This window comes from Bicyclus anynana, chromosome 6 (assembly GCF_947172395.1).
Source record: "Bicyclus anynana chromosome 6, ilBicAnyn1.1, whole genome shotgun sequence".
Lineage (NCBI taxonomy): Eukaryota > Metazoa > Arthropoda > Insecta > Lepidoptera > Nymphalidae > Bicyclus > Bicyclus anynana.
Window position 1 is genome coordinate 15,666,319 of NC_069088.1, and position 26,494 is coordinate 15,692,812.

Genomic DNA, 26,494 nt, shown 5'->3' on the forward strand with positions numbered 1-26,494 from the left:
TTGGCAACCGCACCAGTGTGCCTAGTGGAAGTTTTCAATGTTTTCATACTGTTACTATCGCGTTAACGTAAACGCGAATTTATATGGAATTGAAACAATTGTGCAGTAGTGCCACTAGATGGCGCAGTTTCAATTCCTTAGGAAATCGCGTTTACGTTAACGCGATAGTAACAGTATGAAAACATTGAAAACTTCCACTAGGCACACTGGTGGACTGACGACATCAATCGAGTCGCAGGGATTCGCTGGATGCAGGCGGCTCAGGATCGTGATGTTTGGAAATCCCTACAAAAGTCCTGCAGTGCACGTCTATCTAGTGGCACACACCAACTGAGAATTTTTACTTTACTTAGAACAAAAAAAACTCAGTACTTCATAGACCAAGACTTGAACCCAGAATCTCGTGATCCAGATCCAATAAGCAAAACCAATATATTCAGCTTTATTTATTTTTTATTGAATTATAGGTATCAGACTAATTTTTCATCATCATAATCAACCCATATTCGGCTCACTGCTGAGCTCGAGTCTCCTCTCAGAATGAGAGGGATTAAGCCAATTACAGAATTAAGAATATTCTTTGGTTTCCTCACGATGTTTATCCTTCACCGTTTGACACACGTGATATTTAATTTCCTAAAATGCACACAACTGAAAAGTTGGAAGCGCATGCCCCGGACCGGATTCGAACCTACATACTCCGGAACTGGAGGCAGAGGTCATATCCACTGGGCTATCACGGCTCACTGGGCTATCACGGTAATTAATTTACAATACGCAAAATATAATATTTGACTCTATAACCAACATTATAAGATGTTAATGACAATAATAAGCGAATCATCATCGAACCACAAAATAGATAAAGCGCTAAAGGTATCACCCACACCAACTCAGAATTTTTACTTTACTTAAAACAAAAAAGTCACAGTAAAAAAGTCCACAGTTCACAATGCTCTTCGCGTAGCCGGAGAAAGGAAAAAATGGCTTGATTGATGGAATGGATGGAGGTGGTTACGACCCTCACACATGAGGATTACGACTCACGGAGGAGGACGCAAAATATAAGCATGAATTCACATATAATAGATCATCTACAAAGTTTAAACGTACCGACACGTCTGTAGAAACTTCGCTTCCGACACATACGTCAAAACTAAATGCAGTAAATAGAAAGCATATTTTAAACTGGATCACGTCATGTAATTCCAGTGAAATTCTGCTCGCCTTTCAGCGCTCATCAGCCTCGCCAAAACTTTGTGGAGATACATTTTGAAAATAGTTTGAATAGATATACAAGCATCGTTAAGCTGATTGTCTACATTAATATTAATAACAGGAAAGATTTTTTTGTTTGCATGTGAAAAGGCTCCGGAATTTATTTTAACAAATTGTTCCCCCAATGGAAAACTATATTATCAGAGAGTTACAAAGACTCTTTGTCTCTATATTACTATTTATATTTCAAGTAGTTAAATCGTAATAATAAAACAAAGAATCAAAACTTACCTCTATACCTAATATTAGTTATGACACTCAGATTAGCGATGTTCAGTAACTTTTACAATAAAGTTAAAATTTTATATCTATCTATCTATTTTCAAAATCTCCATTTTGTTTCTAAAAATCCTTTGCACCGCAAACACGTTATCCGCGAGCCAATACTACAAAATACTTATATAATTAAACAATATATTTTTATCGGATCTAATGTCGAAAAATATGTCAGTCTTGTACTTGTCAAATCCCTCGGGAACCATAGATTTTTCCGGGATGAAAAGTAGCCTATGTGTAAAGTAGCCTATGTGTATGTATAAAGAGTAAAATCTATTTTCATTCCAAATTTCAGCATTTTCAGTAGTTGCGGCGTTAAAGAGTAACAAACATCCAAAAAAACCGCCACACCAACTTTCGCGTTTATAATATTAGTAGGATTCGAAGACACACATTTTTGTATTTTCATTACATAATAAAAACAAATTTTTCTAAATCGGTTCAGGAATCTTCGAGTAATCGGTGTACATACATAAAAAACAAACATACCTGTCAACTTGAGAACCTTCTCCTTTTTGAAATATGATGATAATAAAATATGATGTCGCGTAGAAACCAAACAAGGGGTAAATAGATTGAATAATCCATAGTAATCCTTCAACCATCTTAGACTGCATTGTACTGCACCTTTAGATCAAGAATGGCAAAGTGATTACTAAGTAGATAACTTCAAGGCAACATAATAAGCTGAAGGATTTACTGGAGTATGTATTAAATTCAGTAGAACACGCTAAATAACAAAATGTTAAAATTCTAAAATGTCCCCGGTTTAAAACTACCCCGTCCAGCGTTAAGCTATTAAAGCAAACAAGTATATTTACTAAGCAAATTTGTCCATCCCAAAGCCTAGATGTATTACCGGGGATGTACATCCATAGTGTAAGAGGCGATGGGGTATTTTGTAAGATGCTTGATAATATTTAAGAGTATATAAAGAAATTATGTAGGTAGGTAAATGTAATCCGCTTTTCAAAGTATTTGCTTTAAGAGTTGTAAAAATTTATAGTGTGATTTCATAAAAATAGAAACTGAAATTGTTTTTTACTAAATCGTCACCTTGACTGAAGGGCTGAAATAAGTAAACTATTCTATAGTGCTTCTCTCCTCACTGATTTCATTGGTATAACTTGCATACTTACAAAAATGGATATAGATTATTAAATAAATGTTGAGTATTTCAGTTACCGTAGCAGTGATTTGATTTTCAAATGATCCCTAAAAATAGCCTTAAAAAAGAATTCAAGCACTTGTTACTTTTTCTCTCTACTCCTAGACTATTATGGAGTGTAATAAAGAGAAAGCGTAGCGTAATCCGGATTACGTCACGAAAATTTCCGTCCGTCCTGCATTTGCTTAAATACGAGCCAACATAGAGATTATGCAAGTTACGCGAATTGTTGCCTACGTCCATAGATACAAGAAATACTACAAAATAGATAAATTTTATTCTTTTATTTTTCAAATAATTTGAAAGAGATATAATATATAATAGAAGATGAGTGGTTGTGTAGTCTACGATGGTTCACTGTTAGATGTCGAATTTGGCACCACAATGTAAACAATAACCTAAAATTAAATAAGTTGCGATAGCGAGAAAAATGCTAAAAAAAAGAAAAATGTCTCTAATCCTGCTTATCCCTCATTGTTTATATCACTCATGCTTTTCTCTAAAAGAAACAACTGGACTGGAGGGATTTCATTTTAAACTATGTAGGTACTTAAATGATATGCGTGTTGCCAGTGATGATCTACGGATCAGAGACTTGGTCGCTAACTATGGGCCTTATTAGAAGGCTCAAAGTCACTCAGCGGGCGATGGAGCGAGCTATATATAGCTTGGAGTTTCTATGCGTGACCAAATCTGAAATAAGGAGATTCGCAAACAAACCAAAGTCACTGAAAGCCGATGTTGGGGTCCGAATGAGCTGGAAAGCCGACCCCGCACCGGAAAGTGTTAGTCGATTCCCCACTTGGTGGACCGAGGATATCAAGCGGGTTGCAGCGAGCCGTTGGATGCTGGCGGCTCGAGTCCGTTGTGCTTAGAGGTCCATCCAAGAGGCCTATGTCCAGCAGTGGACGTATATCGACTGATAATGCTGATGACGATGACTCAATGATGTTTTGTTACTTTGTGCATCTTAACTGTTTTATATCATTGTCTACAACTAAAGCTTAATTTAGCCGCGAGTAATTGAAAACTGACTAACTTTTGCTCAACGCTGGGCACCGCGCAACGCTTGCAGGCGGCTGTTTAAGGCAAATTATAGCTTTTGAATAAAGTTTCCTAGCTGTGATATTATTCACTGCATTAATAAGAACAACATTTTATGTGTTATATTTATTAAAAATTATAATATTTACTGTACAATGATCTCGTAAAATTGTGTTGTTTTATGAAATTACTTTGCAAGTGAAATAAACGCCGCCATATTGGCCAAGGCTGCTTTGCCTTTCACTTTATCTTTACGGTGGGTTGTAATACGATGAAATAAATTAAGACGACGGATAAAAGTTCAAAAACAAAAAATTACGTAAAGTTGCTCTAGACCATATTTTCTTTTGTTTCCAACGTTGGTTATGGTTTTGGTTGCCATCCTTTGATACAGACCGTACCAGTTTAAAACACAAACTTTTTCATTAAAAAGGAAAAATAATAATGAATATGTGTAGGTAGTAAAGAGTCTTAGGTCCATAAAAAATAAAAAAAATACTTATAATTTTGAAACACAGGTTTTAATATCAAAACTGTAAAAATCTCATTTTTACATTCTCTTTACATCTACGTATTGAGCAATACACTATTAATAATAATTACAATAATGTCAATAGATACTAATATCAAAGTCTTATGTATAATACATCTACATTCTTTGATACATACCTGATACGAAAAATACCTAAAATTGAAACGAAATTATTACTGCTTACTAATACTTTGGTAATTATGACAATATCCCAAAAGAAAACACAATTTTATAAAACACTCGTATTACTCATTTTAATCAACGTGAATATGTAAAAAAAAAGTTAAATGTCTGTTTGTTTTTTCGCTAAAGTTACTTAACTAATTTTGTCGAATATTGCTCAATGATTAATTATTGATTTTGATAGATATAATTTTCAAGGAACACAAGTATTCTAATAAAAATATTAACGTAGAGAACGTTAAAGAAAAATCATCATTTTCCAATTTAGGGATATTAAATAAAAGTAAACACAACTTTTATGAAAAAAATTGTTTTCTCATGATTTGCTCTACAAAAGTTATTCTAGGTACCGCTTATTGCCTTGAATACTATTAAACTAAACTAAATGAGAATTTTCTGTCTCTCTTTTTACAGGGATTTATGTTATATTTGCAAGTTTTGGTTAAATAATTTTTATCTTAATTTGAAACTCAATTAATATAAAAATTACAGTAATTACTTGGAAATAATTAATAATCGTTTTTTATAACGAGCCCTTATTTCCCTTACCATAAAGCTAATAAAATTTAACTAATATTTACATGGCTTAATTTAATTAATTAAATAGTTATTTAAAGTCCAATACCACAGAACAACACGCCATACGTAACAAGGCAACAAAAATAACTATAATATGTACATCGGTTAAGTTACAATTGTTAGTTAAGGCGTGATAATAGATATATTTATTACCCGGCCGAATCTTAGTTTCAGATCAAAACCGAAGCTGTATAATCATGAATGACCTTACATTGAAGCACATAACTTTAACCTATACCAAAGTTCATTGCAAACTTTAGTATAAGTTAAAGTTAATCCACAAAAGCCGTAGAATTCGTCTAGTAACTCACTTTTTGGTTGACTCCCAACATTTTGGTTGTATATTCGACTCTGGATATAAGTTATTTTTACAAACATCGTGGTAAACCAAAGCTTATTAACAAAAGATATATTATTACAAGATCAACCAAAGCAAAGCTTAGACTTATTTTGCTATTTTTCGCCAAATCCAAGCGGCAAAACCAATCTGACCTTACAAATAAAACTACATAATATGTTTCACTCCAAAGCTGCAAGTATATAGTAAGTATTCTTAGAATTTCAGAGTGGTTTGCCGCCTCATTGACTTTTTGCGGGAAATAGCAAACGAAATCAATTTTAGACGTAACTTAAAACCAAGTCATCTTACATCTTCAACCAACCACAAATCTCTTAAATGAAGACCATGAAATTATTATGTAACAGGAAAATACTTGTATACAACTGTGAAAGCATTGATGTATACTCTTTGCTTAAATGAGAAAGTACTGTGAATGGCAAGCGCGATCCGCGCACGCTTATTCAGAAGTCAAATCATTTAGCTTTCGTTTAACAAACTTTTATAAGAGATAGCATCCAGTTACATTTTAAAAATGAAATACGATATATTTTGTATAGCTATCACAACAGCATATCATTAAATTTAATTATAGTACAGTACATAGGTTTTATGTACAGGAAAGTTTTAAAATATTATTTATGTAATATAATTTAAACGTTATTTAAAATGCATTGGCGTGTCTTCGCTTTCATCGTAACTTTGCGGAACGGTATAACATTCGGTTATTCGACGATTAGGTTTAGTCGAACTTTGAACTTCGGTCGGAATTTACTGGACATTATTCTTTTAGTCCCTAAAGTAATTGAAATATAAACTACGTTTCCAATTTACTTTGACTAGTATGTCGCGAAGCCTCACAGGAGTCGTCTCGTTTCGCGTTGTCACTCAATACTGGTCGAGCTGAAAATAGATACACATTTTCATTTTTTATCTGTTGTCCAATATATCCGGTACATTTTATGCACTAGTTCAGTAAAAATAGATTTACAACGTAGCAGAAATTCACAAAAAAACTGAAATTAACAAGAACTTTAGGGACATCATTATAAAATGAAATTGTTTAAGTCCTAATCGATCCCAAGTATGCACAAAATTTTAAATATTGTTAAACATTTATTTTTTTTAAATACGTTTAGTTTTATAATAAAAATAGCTTAGTCAAAAGAGTTGATCATAAATAAGGATTCTAAGACTGAAGTTATTGGTAGGTGATGATCTACAGTTGTGGGCGTTAAATCTTCTTAATAAATAAGGTTAATAATTAAAAATAAACTATTACTTAATTTTATATAGGATATATATAAAATATAGGATATTTCCTTGTTTGGTCTCTGTAGATAATAATTTTGTTTACCTTTTAAATAATATATTAGTTTATTAATAAGTTGCAGTTGTTCTAGTAATAAGATAGTCGTTGGACTGACGTATTGGTGTGTGACAGACGAAGAGTCATGAGTTTTTAAATGATTTATACTCACCAAACATACGCAGTAAAATCTTCTCTATCCCATGTAGAGGAGATTCGAATATTATACACAGTATCAAGGCGAGGAAGAATGTGAGGACTATGTGAGATATAGCGTTGGCTGCCTGAAAATAAATAACAATAATAATAATTAATTAAGCTCTATCATTTGTTTATAGAAGCCGTGCATTAAGTTATTTTATATTAATCTATAATTAGAATATCTACTAAAACCGCCTGACGTACTAAGCCCTTATGTGTCTGTAATTACACCGACAACCATAACCCTTCAGACCGGACCAGTTACAGCAATGCTGCATGGCGGTAGTACCTACTTCTCCGGACGAGCTCTTTGAGAAAAAGCTCTACTACTACTAATACTACTAGAGGAGTTATATTATTATAGTGAATATACTCTTAATATATGACCTCTGCCTCCGATTCCGGAGGGTGTGGGTTCGAATCCGGTCCGGGGCATGCACCTCCAACTTTACAGTTGTGTGCATTTTAAGAAATTAAATATCACGTGTCTCAATCGGTGAAGGAAAACATCGTGAGGAAACCTGCATACCAGAGAATTATCTTAATTCTCTGCGTGTGTGAAGTCTACCAATCCGCTTTAGGCCAGCGTGGTGGACTATTGGCCTAACCCCTCTCATTCTGAGAGGAAACTCGAGCTCAGCAGTGAGCCGAATATGGGTTGATGACGATACTCTTAAAGCGGTGTATTTACTAGACGGACGGTCCTGGGTTCCATCCCCGGCTGGACCGATAGAGGACCGCTTCGAGTGAGGCTAGCGGAAAGACGTACCGCCAAGCGATTTAGCGTTCCGGTAAGGTGTCGTGTAGAAACCGTTACCCCTAAGAAGGTAACCCGCTTCCATCTAAGATTGCATCATCGCTTAACATCAGGTGAGATTATAGTCAAGGGTTAACTTTTACAGATAAATACAGATTACTTACTATAGTAAAGAATGTGATGTGCAAAGGATGCCTCAACTGCCCCACGTAGTACAACTCCACAATGCCGTTGACCAAATAGGCGCAAAACGTTAGCCTTGCGATCGGAACTAAGAACTTCCAATTCAAAAGTTTTCCAAGGATTCCTGCAAAAATTAAAAAAAAAATCAACTCAGCACTTGACTATGATTTTGATGTTAAAAGAGATGGTAGTGGTAGTAATAGCTTATTTGATAAAAGCACATTTTAGGTAACTTAGCTATACCTAATATTAATATATTTTTTTATTAATCCGGTCCAGGGTAAGCACCTCCAACTTTTCAGTTGTAAGAAATTTAAGAAAATAAATATCACGTGTCTCGAACGATGAAGGAAAACATAGTGAGGAAACTTGCATACCAGAGAATTTTCTTAATTCTCTGCGTGTGTGAAGTCTGCCAATCCGCATTGGGCCAGCGTGGTGAACTAAAGCCTCTAACCCATCTCATTCTGAGAGAAGATTCGAGCACAGCAGTGAACTGAATATGGGTTGATAACGTTGACGATTAATATTTTAAGAGCACCGAGAGGAGATATTATGGAGCTTAGACCCACCGCGTTTCTCCAACGCATCTATGTATGCTATAGGAAAAGTATACTTACAATCCAAAAATGTTATTGTAATTCGCATATATCTTAATAAAACTAACAATTTACGCGCTTAAATAAAAAACCGTGCAATTTTAAACTGCACGTGATACTACCGCCGGCTATTTCATTTTAAAATTATTTATGGGAGCCATTCATTTTAATATAGACTGTTCTGTTCCGACCAATGAGATGTTATTGACTCTTAGAGGGTAGAATGTTAATATTTCTACATATAGAAATACTCATCATTGAATACCTAAACTATTTTATATTCCATTACAGGGTCAGACTCAGTAGCGCAGCGTGCTTTGGCGCTGTATACAATTGGTTGGGATGGCAAAGTAAAGTAATATGTACATGACAGTGACTTAACGTATGTAAGATGTTTCCATTTTTAGGCTGCACGCTTAACCTGGGGAAAAATGTTGCTTTTTTGAATTTTGTAACTTCTAAAGTGAAATTCTATACTTTAGTAGGCAGTTTTTATGTTTTTTTTTTCGGGAAGCACCAGCAAATCTGTGGATGGATTACATTATTTCAATAATTATGATAATTGTAATATTTTTAGTTAATAGTTTTGCTTCAATATATATAGAGCAATAGTCTTTTTTATATTTCATCCTTATTATTTACGCTATTGTCATACGGTCTAATGTTACTTTGAACTTTTTACTTATTCGGGTACTTGGAGTTTTTGCAATGATTATAAAACTCCAAGCTAAGATAAAGAAATAGCCATTTATTTTACTCAAATTATATTGTTTATCTAACCATGTTTCTATGGAATAGAATTATGTTATACCACTACGCAAGACTAAAGACACTAAATGAATCGTTTTAACTCTAGAGCTGGAAGCATCTTACTGGTTCTGACGTACAAAATAATATTTTTCTATTTCCCACGTCTAGGCACGCAAAACTTTTTTGTGATCCGTTTTCACATTATTACATTATTATTATTTACGTAGCCTTTTTGATGAAAACTTATATAAGCATAGTTCGTGAATAGGTATTATTAAAAATACCCTTTCAGATAAAACTACTGTTCCAAGGACACAAGTACATTTACAAGCAATCGGTGGATTTACAAGACGGAAGTGCTGGGTTTGATCCCCAGCTAAGTTAATTGAGTTTATTTTAATTGACTAGCTGACTGGCTTCGGCCGTGGCTAGTTACCACCCTACCAGCAAAGCCGTACCGCCAAGTGATTTAGTGGTTAAGTACGATGTTGTGTAGAAATCGAAATTGGTGTGAATTTTCATTCTCCTCCTAACAAGTTAGCCCGCTTCCATCTTAGATTGCATCATCACTTACCATTAGGTGAGATTGTAGTCAAGGGCTAACTCGTAAAGAATAAAAAGAAAGAAGAAAGAAAGAAAACGAAACGAATCAGATTTGATAAAGAAAGGAAAAACCTGGCTGATCTTGTTGTGGCCTCTCGAACCAAGGCGCCTTTGTAACCCTCGTAACTTTTATTTAAAGTTTTCGACTAATTATTTATTATCACCATTATCTTATAATGTGATGATGAAAATCGCGAAAAACTATTTTTTTTACCTTGAATAAAATTGTTTCCATACACGCGAATGATGGGGAACTTTTATACATTTTTTATAATTGTGTTTTGAACAATTTTATTTTTATTGATTTTCAGCTTGTTGTGACTTTATGCACATTCGAATGTCTAAATTGACCGGACTATATAGATATTAAGTTGTCTATAAAAAAGATTATACAAAGCTTATACAAGTGAATGATAGAGATCTTGATTACGTGGATGAATATACGTATCTTGGCCAAGTAATTTCTCCTAAAAATATAGCATGCAAAGAAATACAGAACAGGATTAATAAAACGTTGGGAAAGTATTGGTCGTTAAAGGATATCACTAAGAACCCAAAAATTCCACTAAAACTAAAATCTCGAACATTTAACTCATGTATACTTCTTTGTATGACATACGGTTGCCAGACATGGGGCCTAACGCAGAAACACTATAAAAAACTAGAAACATGCCAGCACAACATAGAAAAAAGTATGTTATGTATAAGGAGAAAGGATAAGATAAATCTTAAATGTATCAGAAAAAAAACAAAGGTCACAGATGTGACGTATACAATCAGAAACCTGAAATGGAAATGGGCTGGTCATTTAATGCGAAACAAAAACGCAAATTGGGCTAAGGACGTAACTGTTTGGTACCCTAGAGACAACAAAAGGAAACGCGGCAGACCATTAAGAAGATGGGAAGATGATTTGAAGATGACAGCAGGAACACTTTGGAAAAGGAAAGTTCATGATGGCAAGGCATGGAAGATCTTGGGGGAGGCCTATGCCGAAAGGCAAGACGATTTACCGGTGTCGTAATTTTTTTTTATATTGTATAGTTTTTTATATTAAGGTAAATTGTTAATAAAGGCTATTATTATTATTATTATTATAAAAAAGATGCCTTACCCCCGTTCCCTGTAGCGCATGCCACGATAAGCCACCCATTGGCTATACTCCAGGCAAACTTGTGGAGAGAGATGTAAGCAGCTGCTTCGATCGCGCTGTAGTGATACCAATCCTGGTAGAACAGGCTGACGGAGAAGGTGGTCACTGTTCCGAGGACTATGCTGGTCATCCAACCGAACACCTTCAGGATACTGGAGAATTCGTAACTGGAAATGTGAATAAGACTATTTAAAAAAAAAATTACACTACCTTCAAAAATACTTAACTCTGTATCTCGAAAACTACTGAACTAATTTTGATGATGATGATGATGATGATGATGATGAATGAACTTGTAGTTTCTGTGGATTTACAAGACGGAGGTCCTGGTTTCGATCCCCGGCTGAGTCGGTTGAGGATTTCTTAATTGGTCCAGGTCTGGCTGGTGGGAGGCTTCAGCCGTGGCTAGTTACCACCCTACCGACAAAAACGTACCGCCAAGCGATTTAACGTTCCGGGACGATGTCGTGTAGAAACAGAACGGGGTATGGATATTGGTGTGAATTTTCATCCTCCTCCTAACAAGTTAGCCCGCTTCCATCTTAGATTGCATCATCTCTTACCATCAGCTCCCCTAGCCAAGTGGCACGTCGATTCTCTTTCTACGATCGCTAACGCTTCGAAAACTAGAAAGATGTATGGGAATGACATGTGCTATCTACAGGTCATGTGATCAAGATCTGTTATTCCCATACATTTTTCTAGTTTTCGAAGCGTTAGCTATGGTAGAAAAAGAATCGACATGCCACTTGGCTAGGGGAGCAGGTGAGATTGTAGTCAAGAGCTAACTTGCAAAGAATAAAATAAAAACTTCGTACATTTGTACGATTTTATGAAATTTTGGCTTTGGCACGCATATTTAAAAGTTAGTATAGACTAGCAATTATAACTATAGGTACTAGTAGTTCCTGAGATTACCGCGTTCAAACAAACAAACTAACTCTTTAGCTTTATAATATTAGTACAGATTACTACACACGTGTCGAATTGATCGGTATAATTCTATCATGACGCACTGCCCTGTCAATGACCCTGCAATCAGCCATTAAAAAAGGGCTGACGATGCTAAACTCGCTTGTTGTGTTGGCGTATGCTCAATTAGTTTCAAGACCTTTCGGGGTTAAAAACCTTATTCTTGAAACAAGGCACGAAGAAAATTGTTTCGCAGTTCAAATTGCCCAAATCATCGTAGGTACTTTTAGGTACACTAAGAAAAACCTTTACTTGCAATAAAAACATTTTACGAGGTAAAAAATGTAAATGACCATAATTGTAGAGTGTACAAAGAGCAATAAAAATATTGAGTCAAAATTTTCGTACCTCAACGGAAAACCGAGTTATTATAAAAAAACTGAATTCAACCCGTTTTTAATGATAGCGGAAAATGCACATTGGAAATCTTGGTCGACAATTTGAAGTTTAGCATTCCTAAGCTCAAAACACGTCATATCCAAAGCTCAGATTTTTCGGTTAATTAGCATTTCCAAATGTATTTATTAACTAGACTATATAAAAACCTTTCAATTATTTGAAAACTAATGGAAGCTCGCAACGGTTTTCTGAAATTATGATCATTTGAATCATTTATAGTGTAAAGGTTTTTATTTTATGAAATTAAATATCACGTGTCTCCAACGGTGAAGGAAAACATCGTGTGGAAACCTGCATACCTGAAAATTTTCTTAATTCTCTGCGTGTGTGAAGTCTGCCAATCCGCAATGAGCCAGCGTGGACTATTGGCCTAACCCCTTTCGTCCTGAGAGGAGACTCAAGCTCAGTAGTGAGCCGAATATGGGTTGATAACGACAATGAATGGATACTCACTTTTCCAATTGGATCCTATGAAGAATATATCCAGTCAATATTCCCATAAAGTATGGCGTCATCTTCATATGAGTTCTAATATATGCCTCGATAAAATAATTGTTTGTAGCAAAATCTGCAAATTCCCTGAAAATAAAAAATATTCATTAAAAATTTCATCAATAATAGTAACTAAATACCGTTTAGGTGCAGTAATCATTGGAACTACCAGACGGATTGCAACACATATTTCTATATTATGATAACAACACACGAAGGTGGCAAAGGTGGCAAAGTTAAAGAGGGCGAGGTAATAGATAGAGAAACTTTTTATGTTCCTTAAAGTTCGAAGGATAAGGGTTTTCTAAGCGGACGAAGTCGCGGTCATCTGCTGCTGCCATTTTCTACTCTTTAGTAGGTACCAAATGCTTCTATTATGGGAAACGATAATAAAATATAGAAAATATTCTTTATTTCCTATCGTGACCCGTGAAAAAGGTTTTCCTTTTGGTTCGCAATGATTTCGTGTTTAAAAACATGGTAAAACGTACGAGTAAATACTGAATACATAAAACTGGAGGTACCGAGCCAAAGCAGTATTTTATGACGCACATAATATAAAAGATTCGAAAGGAAAACGTCGTCCAAACAAATTGTGGGTCAGAGTTGTAGCTCTGAATAGTTAAGGAGCTTGTGGCAATTTCAGTATTATGATTTTAAATAAATATTGTAAGTAGCGTATTAGATAAATAGCTGGACCGCAATGGAAACAAATTGCCCAGTTGCCGATTCTGAAAAGAAAAATGGGAATCCTTGGCAAAGGCCTTTACCTGAGAGGGGTTCCCAGCATAAATATGTAGAGTTATACAAAAAAAATGGTACAATGATTGTCAAGTACAATGGTTTGTCAAAAAATGATAATTTAACATACCTTATTACTGTTACATCTACTTAGAAAATAAAAGGTTTTTTTATTATTTTCTTAATAAGCCAAAGTTTCTGAAATTGTTGTTGTAAGTAGCTTCTTGGCAGTTTTAGCGAAAAATATTTAGACGAAACTTTTAAATTTTAAAAGTGTTTTAATTTAGAAATAAATTATTAACAAAGATCAACAATCAAGTGTCAGTACTTTGTATACAAAAGTCCTTAAAAATGTAAGAAAGTGTCTGTCTGTTCGCGCTATTAGATCTTCAGAACAATTTTTCATGCAGTTACATCACAGCACATTGAACGCTTTGGTTATATGCACTCGTTTTCAATAGTGCTTGGCCTATCATTAATTGATAAATTCATCAAATATATCATTTGAAGGTTTACTACGAGGCCAGTCCTCCCTCCTCGTAGGGTTTATGGAGCTTAGACCCTCCACGCCAGTCTAATGCAACCACTATCAAATGCTGACTGAGACCGACTTCGACGGCTTAACGTGCTCTCCGAGGCACAGCGGAACAATACCACCATTTTCGAACCCCGGTCCGAGAATTTTAACTAAATATTTCTTAGAAGAAAGAAAAGCTTAGTATCTCATAGCTCGATCCAGGATCTGAACCCAGGACCTGGTGATCCGATACCTGGTACACCGTTGGTCCAGTGAGACGGAACCAACGAGGTATTTATAAGGATGACTATGGATCTTAATTCTTGTCCGCTATCTCTTAAACTATAAACACACTTGACATACTTAGCATAAAACAGCAAAGTCGGATCCAGGCGCTCTTTAAACGTGATGACAGAGGGTATGACGAGGGACACGAAGGTGGCCGCCGCCGTAAATATGGGCCCAAATCTCCTCCAGTGCCACAGGCTGTAGATAAAGAGCGGCGCCACGAAGAATAGCTGCGTGTCTACCGCCAGATACCACGATTGGAACATACACTGTGGACAACAAAAAAACAATGGCATAGGCGTATTAAAATAAAACATATAAATAAATGTGTGTGTTATCTCAATAGTTATGTACACGACACGAAAACATAAACCTGCTTTTTAAAAAAAAATGTCTATCTTTTGTTGTATTTTTCCGGGCTAATATTTGAAATTGTTTACTTACTTACTTTCACAGGCTAGACCTCCCATTGAGCAACTTTTTTTTTATTTATTTTCTAGGTTTATCTGCGATCAGTAAAATAACTATTAGCAGATGTGTTCTATGATAACTTCTCTTTTCGAGTGTATTCCCCAGTTAGAATACATAAAGGCTACTTTTTGTTTTGTAGTACTTTTTATACTGTACTATAGTTTCCGAGGGATTTATAAAACAATTAATTTAATTTAACGTGAAAGATTGCCTGTTTTAAAAAAAAAAAATACCGACCGAATTGAGAACCTCCTCCTTTTTGAAGTCGGTTAATAAATAGTATTCTATAGAAGCAACCGTTAGTTAGCTAGTTAGTAGAAAAACCGACATATCCAAGTTACTAACTTTGTCGTAGTTATCATCTCCGAAGGATGCTTCTTTCGGGGTGAAACGTGCGTAGACGATTTTTGGGAGTTGTCGTTTGGATTCTTCGGTTTTTCGCGGATAATTGCAAAAAAGTGTTTAACGCTAATGAAAATTTTCTCACCAATTTATCTGGGCTAAAATAATTATTGATATACAGTATGTTCGCCCACCACACTTCCGAGCATCTCTCTTGTTCCAATTGCAATCTTCCTTCCCATAGTGGGCCTTCTCCTATCTTTGGTAACCAAGTCATGTAGAACAGTATGACTATTAGATATGCCGGAGTCACTCTGTATAAATGAAACAAAAAAATATTAAGAAACAAACGAAAGATAAGGCTTTTTCGTAAAATATTTTCTAATGTTTATGAGGCACTTTCCCTATTGCTATTGGATATAAATACTAAAAAAAGTGTGTGAAGTTTGCCAATCCGCATTGGGCCAGCGTGATGGACTATTGGCCTAACTCCTTTTATTCTGAGCCGAATATGGGTTTGATGACGAAAGAACGACCAAACAAAAAAATCTGAATGAATTCTTTCTTATATGTAGCTAAAGGCCTATGGATCCATTGAAGGTCGTTTCTATTCGGATCTTAGTCTTACAGTAATAATGGGGATCCTCATAAAGTTTGTGTTTCTGTAAGTCAATTTTATAAACCCATAAAAATACATAAATAAATTTTCTTAATATATATTTTAGTAGATACACTTACAACTAAATTATATTATGTTAGTGTGTTAATTATGATTTTATCTACCATTTGTGAAGCACTGTGAGTGCATAAGCAAGTGTATCCAATGCTTCACAAATGGCTTGTCACTATTTTTCAAAAGTGTTTTGATAATGCTGTTAGTGCTCTTTATGACTAAGATATTTTAATTTCATACAGGTTACTCGTATATGAATAAAACCTCATCATCATCATCATTATATCAGCTGATGGACGTCCATTGCAGGACATAGGCCTTTTGTAGGGACTTCCAAACATCACGATACTGAGTCATCTGCATCCAGCGAATCCCTGCGATTCGCTTGATCTCATCAGTCCACCTAGTGGGGGGTCGGCCAACACTGCGCTTACTAGGGACCCCAACGTCCATCGGCTCTTCGAACTATGTGCCCCGCCCATTGCCACTTCAGCTTCGCAACTCGTTGAGCTATGTCGGTGACTTTGGTTCTTCTGCGGATCTCCTTATTTCTGATTCGATCACGCAGAGATACTCCTAACATAGCTCGTTCCATCGCCCACTGTGTGTCTCTGAGCCTTCTTATAAGGCCCATAGTTAGCGACCAAGGAATAAAACCTACTCAAAAGTAATGTAAACTTACCTAATATATCGGAAAACCAGTATCGGCAGCACATTGAGCCGCCCCCTCCGCTTGTCCAGCTCAATGAGCAACAGTCGACTGAACAGAAATGCGCTGAGGAACAGGAAAGTGTCGACGAGGAGAGCATTATTCAGCATGAAAGCGTTGGCCGGGTTACGAATTAACTGAAATTTTACAAATGGTTACAAAATATGTTATTTACTTCTTGTTTTATATTTACTATTTTGCCTAATTGAATAAATGCAGATTGGTCACATGACCAGTCCACTTAACACCACTTTTTCGGTTAACGGTTCACTTAACACCAGACTATATTAGACTGGTGTTAAGTGAACCACACAAGGCATTGTATCTCACAATAACCCATTATGGGCCACGTCCGAGCGATTAGCCAATTTAGACCAGCTTGGCTATACTGGTTCATCTTGAGAGAGATGATGTCCCCCGGTGACGCCGCTGAGGTCCCATAAGGAGCCTACGGCACTTACGCAATCAGAAAAAAGGCATTGTACCCAAGATTGATTTCAAGAACTGGAATTCAATAAACTATTAAGTTATTTCCAAGCATGCAAGTTTTATCAATAGGCCGAGTCCTCGGTGTGTTTTAGGCGGAATTTATTCAGACAACAAACACATATTTTTTTTTCATATTTATGTTGTCAATTCTAATATAACCTAATTTCACTTTACGGCCCACATAATCAGGCCTCCCTTCGTCAGGATATTGAAGCTCTATCTTTTTATGTGATACAGTCTTATGGCTCTAAGAAGACTGTATCATATAAAGATGTTTTTTTATATGCGGAACAAGCTCGCGCTTGACATGACGATCTCGTAAGTAAGGTAGGTAAGTAGATGTTGCCTACAATCAATCAACCTATAACTTTTACAACAGATTGTAAATACGACAAAGTCTAACATACCCGATCCCAAGCTTCAGCGTCCATCACAGGTCCACTCCCAATAAACAGGCAAGCGTGGCCAGCGATGATGAAGATCATTGCTAAAGCCTTGATGCCATTGACACACTCTAACCCAAGGCTGTTGTTCTGTTTTGTCGACAGTATCTTCTTGGTATTGTTAATAAGAGAGAAAGAGACGATGAGATCGTGGACTACGCTACTTTTCTTTCTTCTCCATTTCATTGAGTAGACTTCGTAGGAAGTCGTGAATATGAGAACAGCGCCGAAGAATAACAGTATACCTCTGGAATGATATAGAGTCTATGAAAGTACCTACACAAAATATTTACAAAACTGAAACACTAAAATTTAGTTTACGGGGGTCAATTTCTATAGGTGCTATATGCTATAGTTTATTCCAGTTATCAATTGCGTAGAATTTGCTAGTAGTTTCATAAATAAATGTACTGACATGGAAACAATGTTCAGTTTGGTAACTTTCATGGGTTTCCGTGTATAACAGTCTTTCTCTGTAACCTCCACGCCGGTAGAGTGGCCCACTGTATGCGACAGTACATCGCTTACGACGTTTGGAACGTACACCGCCCAGCGAATTAATGTCAATGGGACAGTAAAAATAGTTAAATAAATTCATATACTAACATAAAAGCAATGTACAGTTTAGTAACCGTCATGGGCTTCCGTGTATAGCAATCTTTCTCAGTAACCTCCACACCGGTAGAGTTACCCACTGTATGCGACATTACATCGCTTACGACGCTTGGAACGTACACCGCCCAGCGAATTAATGTCAATGGCACAGTAAAAAAAATAGTTAAGTAAATTCATATACTAACATAAATGCAATGTCCAGTTTAGTAACCGTCATGGGCTTCCGTGTATAGCAATCTTTCTCGGTAACCTCCACGCCGGTAGAGTTGCCCACTGTATGCGACAACACAGCGCCCACGAAGCCTGCCACAGCGCTGGCGTCGCAAGCGCTTGGCACACACACCGCCCAACGTAGAGCCTCCCCTCTGCCTGTCCTTATCTGAAAAGACGAAAGACTCAACTAGAAGTCGAAGAAAATAATAAAAATGTATTACTCGATCAAACTAATTGAAAACTTGTTAACATTTAGACACTAAATAATAATAACTTAACCATTGAGTTTCTAAAGGCCGGGTTCACCACCTTCTGATAAGTGTTGGATTGTCTAACCATAAGTTTGGTCAGTTTGTTACTCTAACAAAAATAAAATATATATTTTTTTTTGTTAATATCTGATAGGTACAAATCATGCCTATTGAAATTTCAAAACCTATCAGCGCGGTCAAGACGCAATTAAATATTTATTAATAACTTTACTATGTAAGTATTGCAGCTAATTAAACCTTCCAGGAAGTTAACGATAAATAATATATAATTATCTTTATTTTTCATAAAGTAAGAATTTTTTATACCGTTTTCTACGGAGTTTTTAAAATTTTAAAGAAAATAACATAATATCTTCTTTAATATATTTTAAAATATGAAAAATACGTCGTGGCGTATGCTCGTAAAAATCACGTAACACGTAAGAGATCCACGTCATAAATTGTAATTTGTATACATTTTTTTCATTTTAGCCGTGATGACCCTCCATTCTCGTCGTTCTAAGTAAAAGGCCAGTACTAGAAGTATATAGTCCAATAATATATAGTCTAATAGTATATAGTCTAATAGTATATAGTCTAATAGTACGACAATAGTCTAATAGTTGGACTTTAAAACTAAAGTTCTTCTCAGGTTTGAATTCGAAAATCAAATCCGAGAAGTACGATCCAACCCAATTTATTTACTTTAATTGAGATTTTATAAAAAAAATAATTTAAATGCGACACGTTCTGGTACAGGTTTTACGCTTCTCAGAAGATCTCCGCTCAATAGGACGGCTTAAAACTTTTATTGTTTTTTATTAATTAGCAAGTTAACGTTTGACTTTGACCTTACTTGGTGTTAAGGGATGGCAGACAGTCTAAACTGCGTTGTAGTTTGCATGCATAGTTTATTAATGAAAATAATTCTTTATTGCTAAAACTAACCACGAGCAAAACTAGCCAACAAAACCATATATGAACAGTAAAGTTATAACAAACCCAATTAAAAAATATTGCTTTTCCCTAGGTCGGTGAAAAAGGCTGTAATTTAAAACAATGCTCTTTCACACACAATTGCCTCTACGAACTTTTCCAAAAGGAAACGGCGTAGCGACGTCAAGTAGCTCCACAAAGACTGCTTTGTGTCCATCGACTCATTTTGTAGGCACAAACGCATGACCTATTTGCTGCGGGTTCCGGTAAGTTACGGCCATTTGGAGCTCTTGTACTACGTCCGATATTGTAACGATTTCATACCGATACGATATCGTGTCGTATATCGTAGCATGTAATTGACAGTCGGGTATAGAGTTGGCTTCGCCGTGGCTTTCACATTCCATCAAAAACATCGCAGTCACACATTCTACACTAATATTAAAAAGCTGTAGAGTTTGTTTGTTTGGTTGGTTGAACGCGCTAATCTCAGGAACTAGGTACTGAACCGATTTGAAAAATACTTTCAGTGTTAGATAGCCCATTTATCGAGGAAGGCTATATGTTATATATTATTCCCGTATTTCTACGGGAACAGGAACCACGCGGGTGAAACTACGCGATGTCAGCTAGTATCGTATAATAAAACATAAAGCAAAATAGAACCTAACCTAATATATCTAATACTAAGAATACCTATAATTATCTAATACAGATTTTGAAATCTCGTTGATATATCTGACATTTAGGATGCTGATTACCTTGTCGCGAATTTCAAAATGAAAGTTCCATTTCTTAATAGAGTAGTCTAAGCTCTCATCATTGGGCAAGTCAAAATTTTATTGCTTTGGGAACATTTTTGTTAATATCTCGTCATAAATAACGTAATAACGTTACATAGTTCGAAAATCTGATGAACGTCGGGGTCCCAAGGTGCTGGAATGGTGACCCCGCACCGAAAAGCTCCGTGTTGGTCGACCAACTATATCAAGGAGCCGCTGGATGCAGGCGGCTCAAGACCGTTGTATATTTAAGGGAACACGGGGGAATTGGCACCACTCAAGAAAAAAATCCTATAACTTTTTAAGAACTTCACTGTTTAATATAGTTTTGGTTTTTTTACCAAAAAACCAAAAACTATATTATTAAACACAAAAATTAAAAAACAAAACACGCAAAAACATTTATTTACCCAAGAATTATGTAGGTACTCGTAATAAAAAAAAATAACAATTAATACGAAATCGATTAAAATTACACTTCTTACTCTGTACCTACAGGAAATTATTTTATAAACTTAGTTTATTTTGTTTCGTTAGTTATGTTTATTAATAAACATTTATTTACTGTTTCGTACAACACCTGTTGCTGCATTTTTTTTCATTGCGTTGGGTGACTTTAAATATCGATACAATTGTTTTAGTTTATAATTGAAGACCTGGGTTCAGGTTCAGGAATTTATTATTCTATCAGTATATGATAGTGTCGCTTAGATTCGTTGTTTTTTCGTATCAACAAACAACAAACAAACAAACTGTATCAATTACTTATCCTTATTCATAATGAACCACAACATAACGCCTGCTTCGTTTCAAGAAAGTTTTAAAAGTAAAAAAAGCCTCAATAGCTCAACGGTAAGAGCGATCGGACTCATCACCGAGGGGTGGTGGTTCGAACCCCGCCCCGTTGGTCTATTGTCGTACCCACTCCTAGCACAGTCTTTCCCGACTAGTTGGAGAGGAACGGGAATATTGGTCATATTATAAAGAATATGACAAATATTCTTCTTAAAAAAAAAAAAAGTACCTACAATTTTTGGAGTAAGTATTTATAATGTCCAAAATACTAAGTAGGTACCTACAAGAATTTCTGGTATTGATAACACATACGAGTACAATACAGACAGATAAATGATCTTTCTGTTGTAATAAATTTGTTAATGATTAAAGACAGGTTATATCGAGGTAATCGCATCTCAACACAAGTCCGGTTTGGGTTCACTGAAATTTTAAATTCCACCATTCCGGGCGACACTAACAAATTAGTCACCGAAAACAGCAGGCTAATTCACTATCTTTGACGTATGCCAGTTGACTTATACGAAATTGAGATTATATGTAACAAATGTCATCCGGTGCTTACTGGTAGACTATACCTACTACTGGACTATAGGAGCATCAATAAAGAATGAGGCAGAAATGGTAACAAATAATCATTTTGATAGCTTCTGCTAGGCAAATATCATATACTAGCTGACGCCGCGCGGTTGCACCCACGTGGTTCCCGTTCCCGTAGGAATATGGGGATAATATATAACCTATAGCCTTCCTCGATAAATGGCCTATCTAACACTAAAATATTTTTTCAAATCGGACCAGTAGTTCCTGAGATTAGCGTGTTCAATCAAACAAACTCTTCAGCTTTATAATATTAGTATACATAGTACAGATATCATGTATGACGGAATCACATACCTATCCTTAAGTAATACATAAAGAGCGTAATATGAATAGATTAAAATTTAATAAATAGATATTTTTCATCATGATCGACTATTAAATACGTCAATGTAACAAGGTATAACAAATGTCCCACAGGTCACAACAGGGCAACAAGGTCTGATAATAATAATTAGATGTTTTCAAAAACATACAATAGATAGGTACATACACCTAATGGCATAGAACTTACAAAGACTTGGAATAATTACTTTAATTTACGTACCGGTTAAGTATTAATTTCTTATTATGTCGTTAAAATTATATTATTATTTGCAGTGTGTAATTTACGCAGAAACCTTCAATAGAGACACTTTAAATAGTGTAAAATGCAATAATATCATGTTTGCATATCTAAATAAATATGTTACATTTAAGCAAATAGTACCTAGGTACTATGCAGTTTTCTGTGTAAAGTCTTAAGTAAAGACTAGCTCATATTAAGGTACTTGCATTTACGTTTTACATTTAATATCCTACAAATCAATGAGGAGTGACAACAATTTTTAAGTAATTTTCTGTTTTATTAGACAAAAAGGGATATATTACCATACTTTTTTAATATGTCCAATTTTCCATTGCCCTCCACAGTCGTAAAAATTTTGTTACGTATGACGTATACGTATGAGTCTAACGAACGAGACCCGAAGCTATGATCTTTTTTTTTGATTCCTTAACTTTGAAGCTCTTTCTGCTATTGAGGCTTAATTAAGTTATATCTTCTTATTCCATCACTATTGAAGCATGTTTGAAGGGCCCAATAGAAGGCAAGGGCCAGTGGTGAAGGGCAAAGGGCATGGTTCCAATCGGGACCAATGGTTTACCGTACTCGCGAGGCACGGTGGTTTAAAAAAAATCGTTTATTTAGCCAAGAAAAGAAATTACAGACTACTTATAGAAAAGGTAACTTAGATAGGTACATATTCATTATACCTAATGACATATACCTCACAAAAACTTAGGATAATTACTTTAATTAACTTTATTACAACCAACCAAACTCCGGCCTGCTCTTAGAATTACTCATAAGAAATAGGAAATCAATATTCCTCAAACCCAGTACTTCATGATCCGATGGAAGCTAACTATTGGTTAAAGTAAAACACTAACTAACTCGAGCTTTAAGATCACGGCAAACATACAAATAAACTAAACACTATAAAACATTTCCAATAGTTATTTGTTCGTTGAGTTCTGAGAATACCTACTGTTTAACATTAAGTAATGTTATTTTATTACACTTAAAACCCACAACCAATAGCCCAGAGAGCCGTGAATCGTGATAGCCCAGTGGATATGACCTCTGCCTTCGATTCGAGGGGCCTAGATTCTAATCCGGTCCGGGGCATGCGAAATTAAATATGAGGTCAAACGTATCGTGAGGACACCGGCATACCTGAAAATTTTCTTAAGTCTCTAGGTGTGTGAAATCTGCCAATCCGCATTAGGCCAGCGTGGTGGACTATTGGCGTAATCCCTCTAATTCTAAGAGGAGACTCGTACTCAACAGTGAGCCGAATATAGGTTGCTAATGATGATGATGATGATGATGACACCCCTAACACCATTTATGGAAGCATAAAGTCCAACGTTAGCAGAGGCGGGATACGAGAAACACCAAATCTGTACTAATATTATAAAGAGGTAAAGTTTGTAGTGTTGCAAGGGGTATCCTCTGGATCTACTACACCGATTTTGAAAATAGTTTACCAATAGAAAGCCACATTATTTGTGATTATAATAGATTATATCTCATTCCGGTTTTATCACGGGAACGGGAACTACGCAGGTGAGTCCGCGGGGCGGTGGCTAGTTGATGTAATAAATCTGTGACATACAAAAATGATTGAAAAATAAGATAAAGCCTCAATAGCTATACTTAGGGCTAATAATAAGGGCTCGACTGCACATAGATTTATCATGTGCAGTCGATATTATTAGATAACAATTCCTACTAAAGTTATGTTAGCACATTCTCTTCTTCTTTCGGTTTTAGATTATGCGGACGCGAGCTATCTAAATATAACTGAGGACCAACTCAATAAACTTGAGCGACTTCAAAATCTTGCTATTCGGTTCATATTTAGCCTACGCAAATATGACCATATTTCTGAATTCCGTCAGAAGCTCAAGTGGCTCCCTATTCGTCGTCGCCGGGATCTGCATGTACTTTCACTTTTGTACTGTGTGTTGTTTAATCCAAAATCTCCTGTGTATCTGAAGGAGAAATTTACGTTTCAGGGAGTGCAGTCTGAACTGAGACAGTGTCGATTACTAACTCTATGTTTACCCGTGCATAAGACGAAATTTTATAAACATTCTTTCGTTGTGCAAGCCGTTAAGTTATGGAATGCTCTCCCTTTAAATATACGGCAATCAAAGACGCTGGACATTTTTAAAAATGCCGTAAAGTCTCATTATCTGGTGCAGTAAAGACGATCTGTATATATTATTTCTTTTCAATATAAGGTATTTATTAGTATATTTTGATATGTATTTTATTCAATATTGTAGGTATTTGTGTAATATTGTTTATGTATTAGGATGTAAATTATTTGTATGTATGTGTATTACTAATACTATGGTTATTTTTGTTTTACGCCACCTGCTGATGTCCTTAAGTTTTCCTAAACCGAAGGTTGCCTGGAAGAAATCGCTACTTAGCGATAAGGCCGCCTTTTGTATGCTGATCTCTTCCTAATTTGTTTTTTATTTCACTTGTTTTTGTCTTTGTGGTGTGCAAATAAAGTATATTTATCTTATTTATCTTATAGATTCGAACCAGACGCTAAACTATTTTTTACTCAAAGCAATGTTCCAACCGTGTGTCGTTAGACTTATATAAAAAAAAAAACTCAACTTTTAACACGTAATCCACTAAAACCGATTTGTCGTCATTCCCAAAGACTTAAATGCGTAGCCATAAAAGGTCGTTAACGATGGTGGATATAAGAATTATGAACCGTCATAAATAAACATTATCAAATTTTTTAGCTGTGATTTTGCTGTGAAAATATATCAAAGTTTGAAAAACCCATCAAAATGTGATTATGCGTCAGCCTTAACAAGCATATAAAGACTTACATACTTATATACTTACATCCATACATAATATAAAGTTTGTTTGTTTAGTTGAATGCGCTAATCTCAGGATAGTCTATTTATTAAGGATAGCTAATAGCTATAGACTATATAGCATATCATTAAGATTAATAGGAATGCGTCAACCTTCCTAATAAGAACTGCCAAAATATGGAATGCCCTTTCGCCGTCTGTGTTTCCTGACACCTATAATTTGTGCACCTTCAAGGCAAGAATAGGCATCTTCTAGGCAAGTGCGCTTCATCTTAGCTTTCCATCTCATCATTGCTTTCCATCAGGCTTGATTGTGGTCAAGCGTAAACCTTTTTTTTTTTATTCTTTACAAGTTAGCCCTTGGCTACAATCTCACCTGATGGTAAGTGATGATGCAGTCTAAGATGGAAGCGGGCTAACTTGTTAGGAGGAGGATAAAAATCCACACCCCTTTCGGTTTCTACACGGCATCGGAACGCTAAATCGCTTGGCGGTACGTCTTTGCCGGTAGGGTGGTAACTAGCCACGGCCGAAGCCTCCCACCAGCCAGACCTGGACAAATTAAGAAAATCTCAATCTGCCCAGCCGGGGATCGGACCCTGGACCTCCGTTTTGTAAATCCACCGCGCATACCACTGCGCCACGGAGGCCGTCAGAACCTACACTACATAAAAAAAATAGGAGCGCAGCATCAATGAACAATGTGGCAAAACCAGAAATAATATTCCCTTTTTACAGAGTTCAGTATAAACTGCCTGTGATGGTATAGTCCTGTACATTATATACTTTCTTTATCCCTCAAAAGTAGTGAAAGAAGTCTTTCATTTTTGACATAAAAACAACTTTAAACCATACACACATTTGTGTCCAGAGTTTACAGCTATCATCACGTTGGTATTTTTTCATTAATGTTATTAAAAGAGTGAATACAAATACAAAAGCGAACTACGTATGTGCCACGTGTAGAAGCTTCGATAAGATACCTATATGGAGCTTGATATAAGGCGATTCACAAACGACGCGGCGCATTGCCACAGAGAGAAACGCTCGGTAAAGCATAGTACTAGTAAATTCGTTCATTTTTAAGTGCAAATTTATTTATTTAGTCAGTACCAAGCACGGGTTACCTACACTGTCAGATAAGGTATCAATATCATGACAAATTGCATACAAATTTTTAGTAGTAGTAGCATTTATTGTGACATAGTTCGTTTAGGGAAGTACAGCTACCATGGTTATTTCTGTCAAGCAGCACTGTTAGCGTCGGTCTGAAGTGCACAGTTGCCGGTGTAATTACGGGCACATACCCGTATATTCATAAAAAATGGATTAAGATTTAAACCTCCATTTTCTGCAAAGTAAAGTGAACCTAATTTCTACTGTTTCAAGTTAACTTTACTTTGAATAAAATTGAGGTT

General features: G+C 35.7%; 1 protein-coding gene across 1 annotated transcript in view; it reads right to left on the reverse strand.

The window, feature by feature from the left end:
• Positions 1-4,265: 4,265 nt before the first annotated feature.
• LOC112046573 (nose resistant to fluoxetine protein 6) overlaps positions 4,266-26,494 on the reverse strand; it is a 69,205-nt gene continuing 46,976 nt past the window's right edge. The window contains exons 3-12 of the mRNA XM_024083269.2: positions 18,289-18,482; positions 17,453-17,735; positions 16,530-16,693; positions 15,320-15,488; positions 14,437-14,630; positions 12,777-12,902; positions 10,914-11,119; positions 7,829-7,971; positions 6,879-6,990; positions 4,266-6,300 (exon numbers count right to left, since the gene is read on the reverse strand). Coding sequence (XP_023939037.2) covers positions 6,215-6,300; positions 6,879-6,990; positions 7,829-7,971; positions 10,914-11,119; positions 12,777-12,902; positions 14,437-14,630; positions 15,320-15,488; positions 16,530-16,693; positions 17,453-17,735; positions 18,289-18,482 — 1,677 coding nt within the window. The 3' untranslated portion in view covers positions 4,266-6,214. The remainder of the gene's footprint in view (positions 6,301-6,878; positions 6,991-7,828; positions 7,972-10,913; positions 11,120-12,776; positions 12,903-14,436; positions 14,631-15,319; positions 15,489-16,529; positions 16,694-17,452; positions 17,736-18,288; positions 18,483-26,494) is intronic.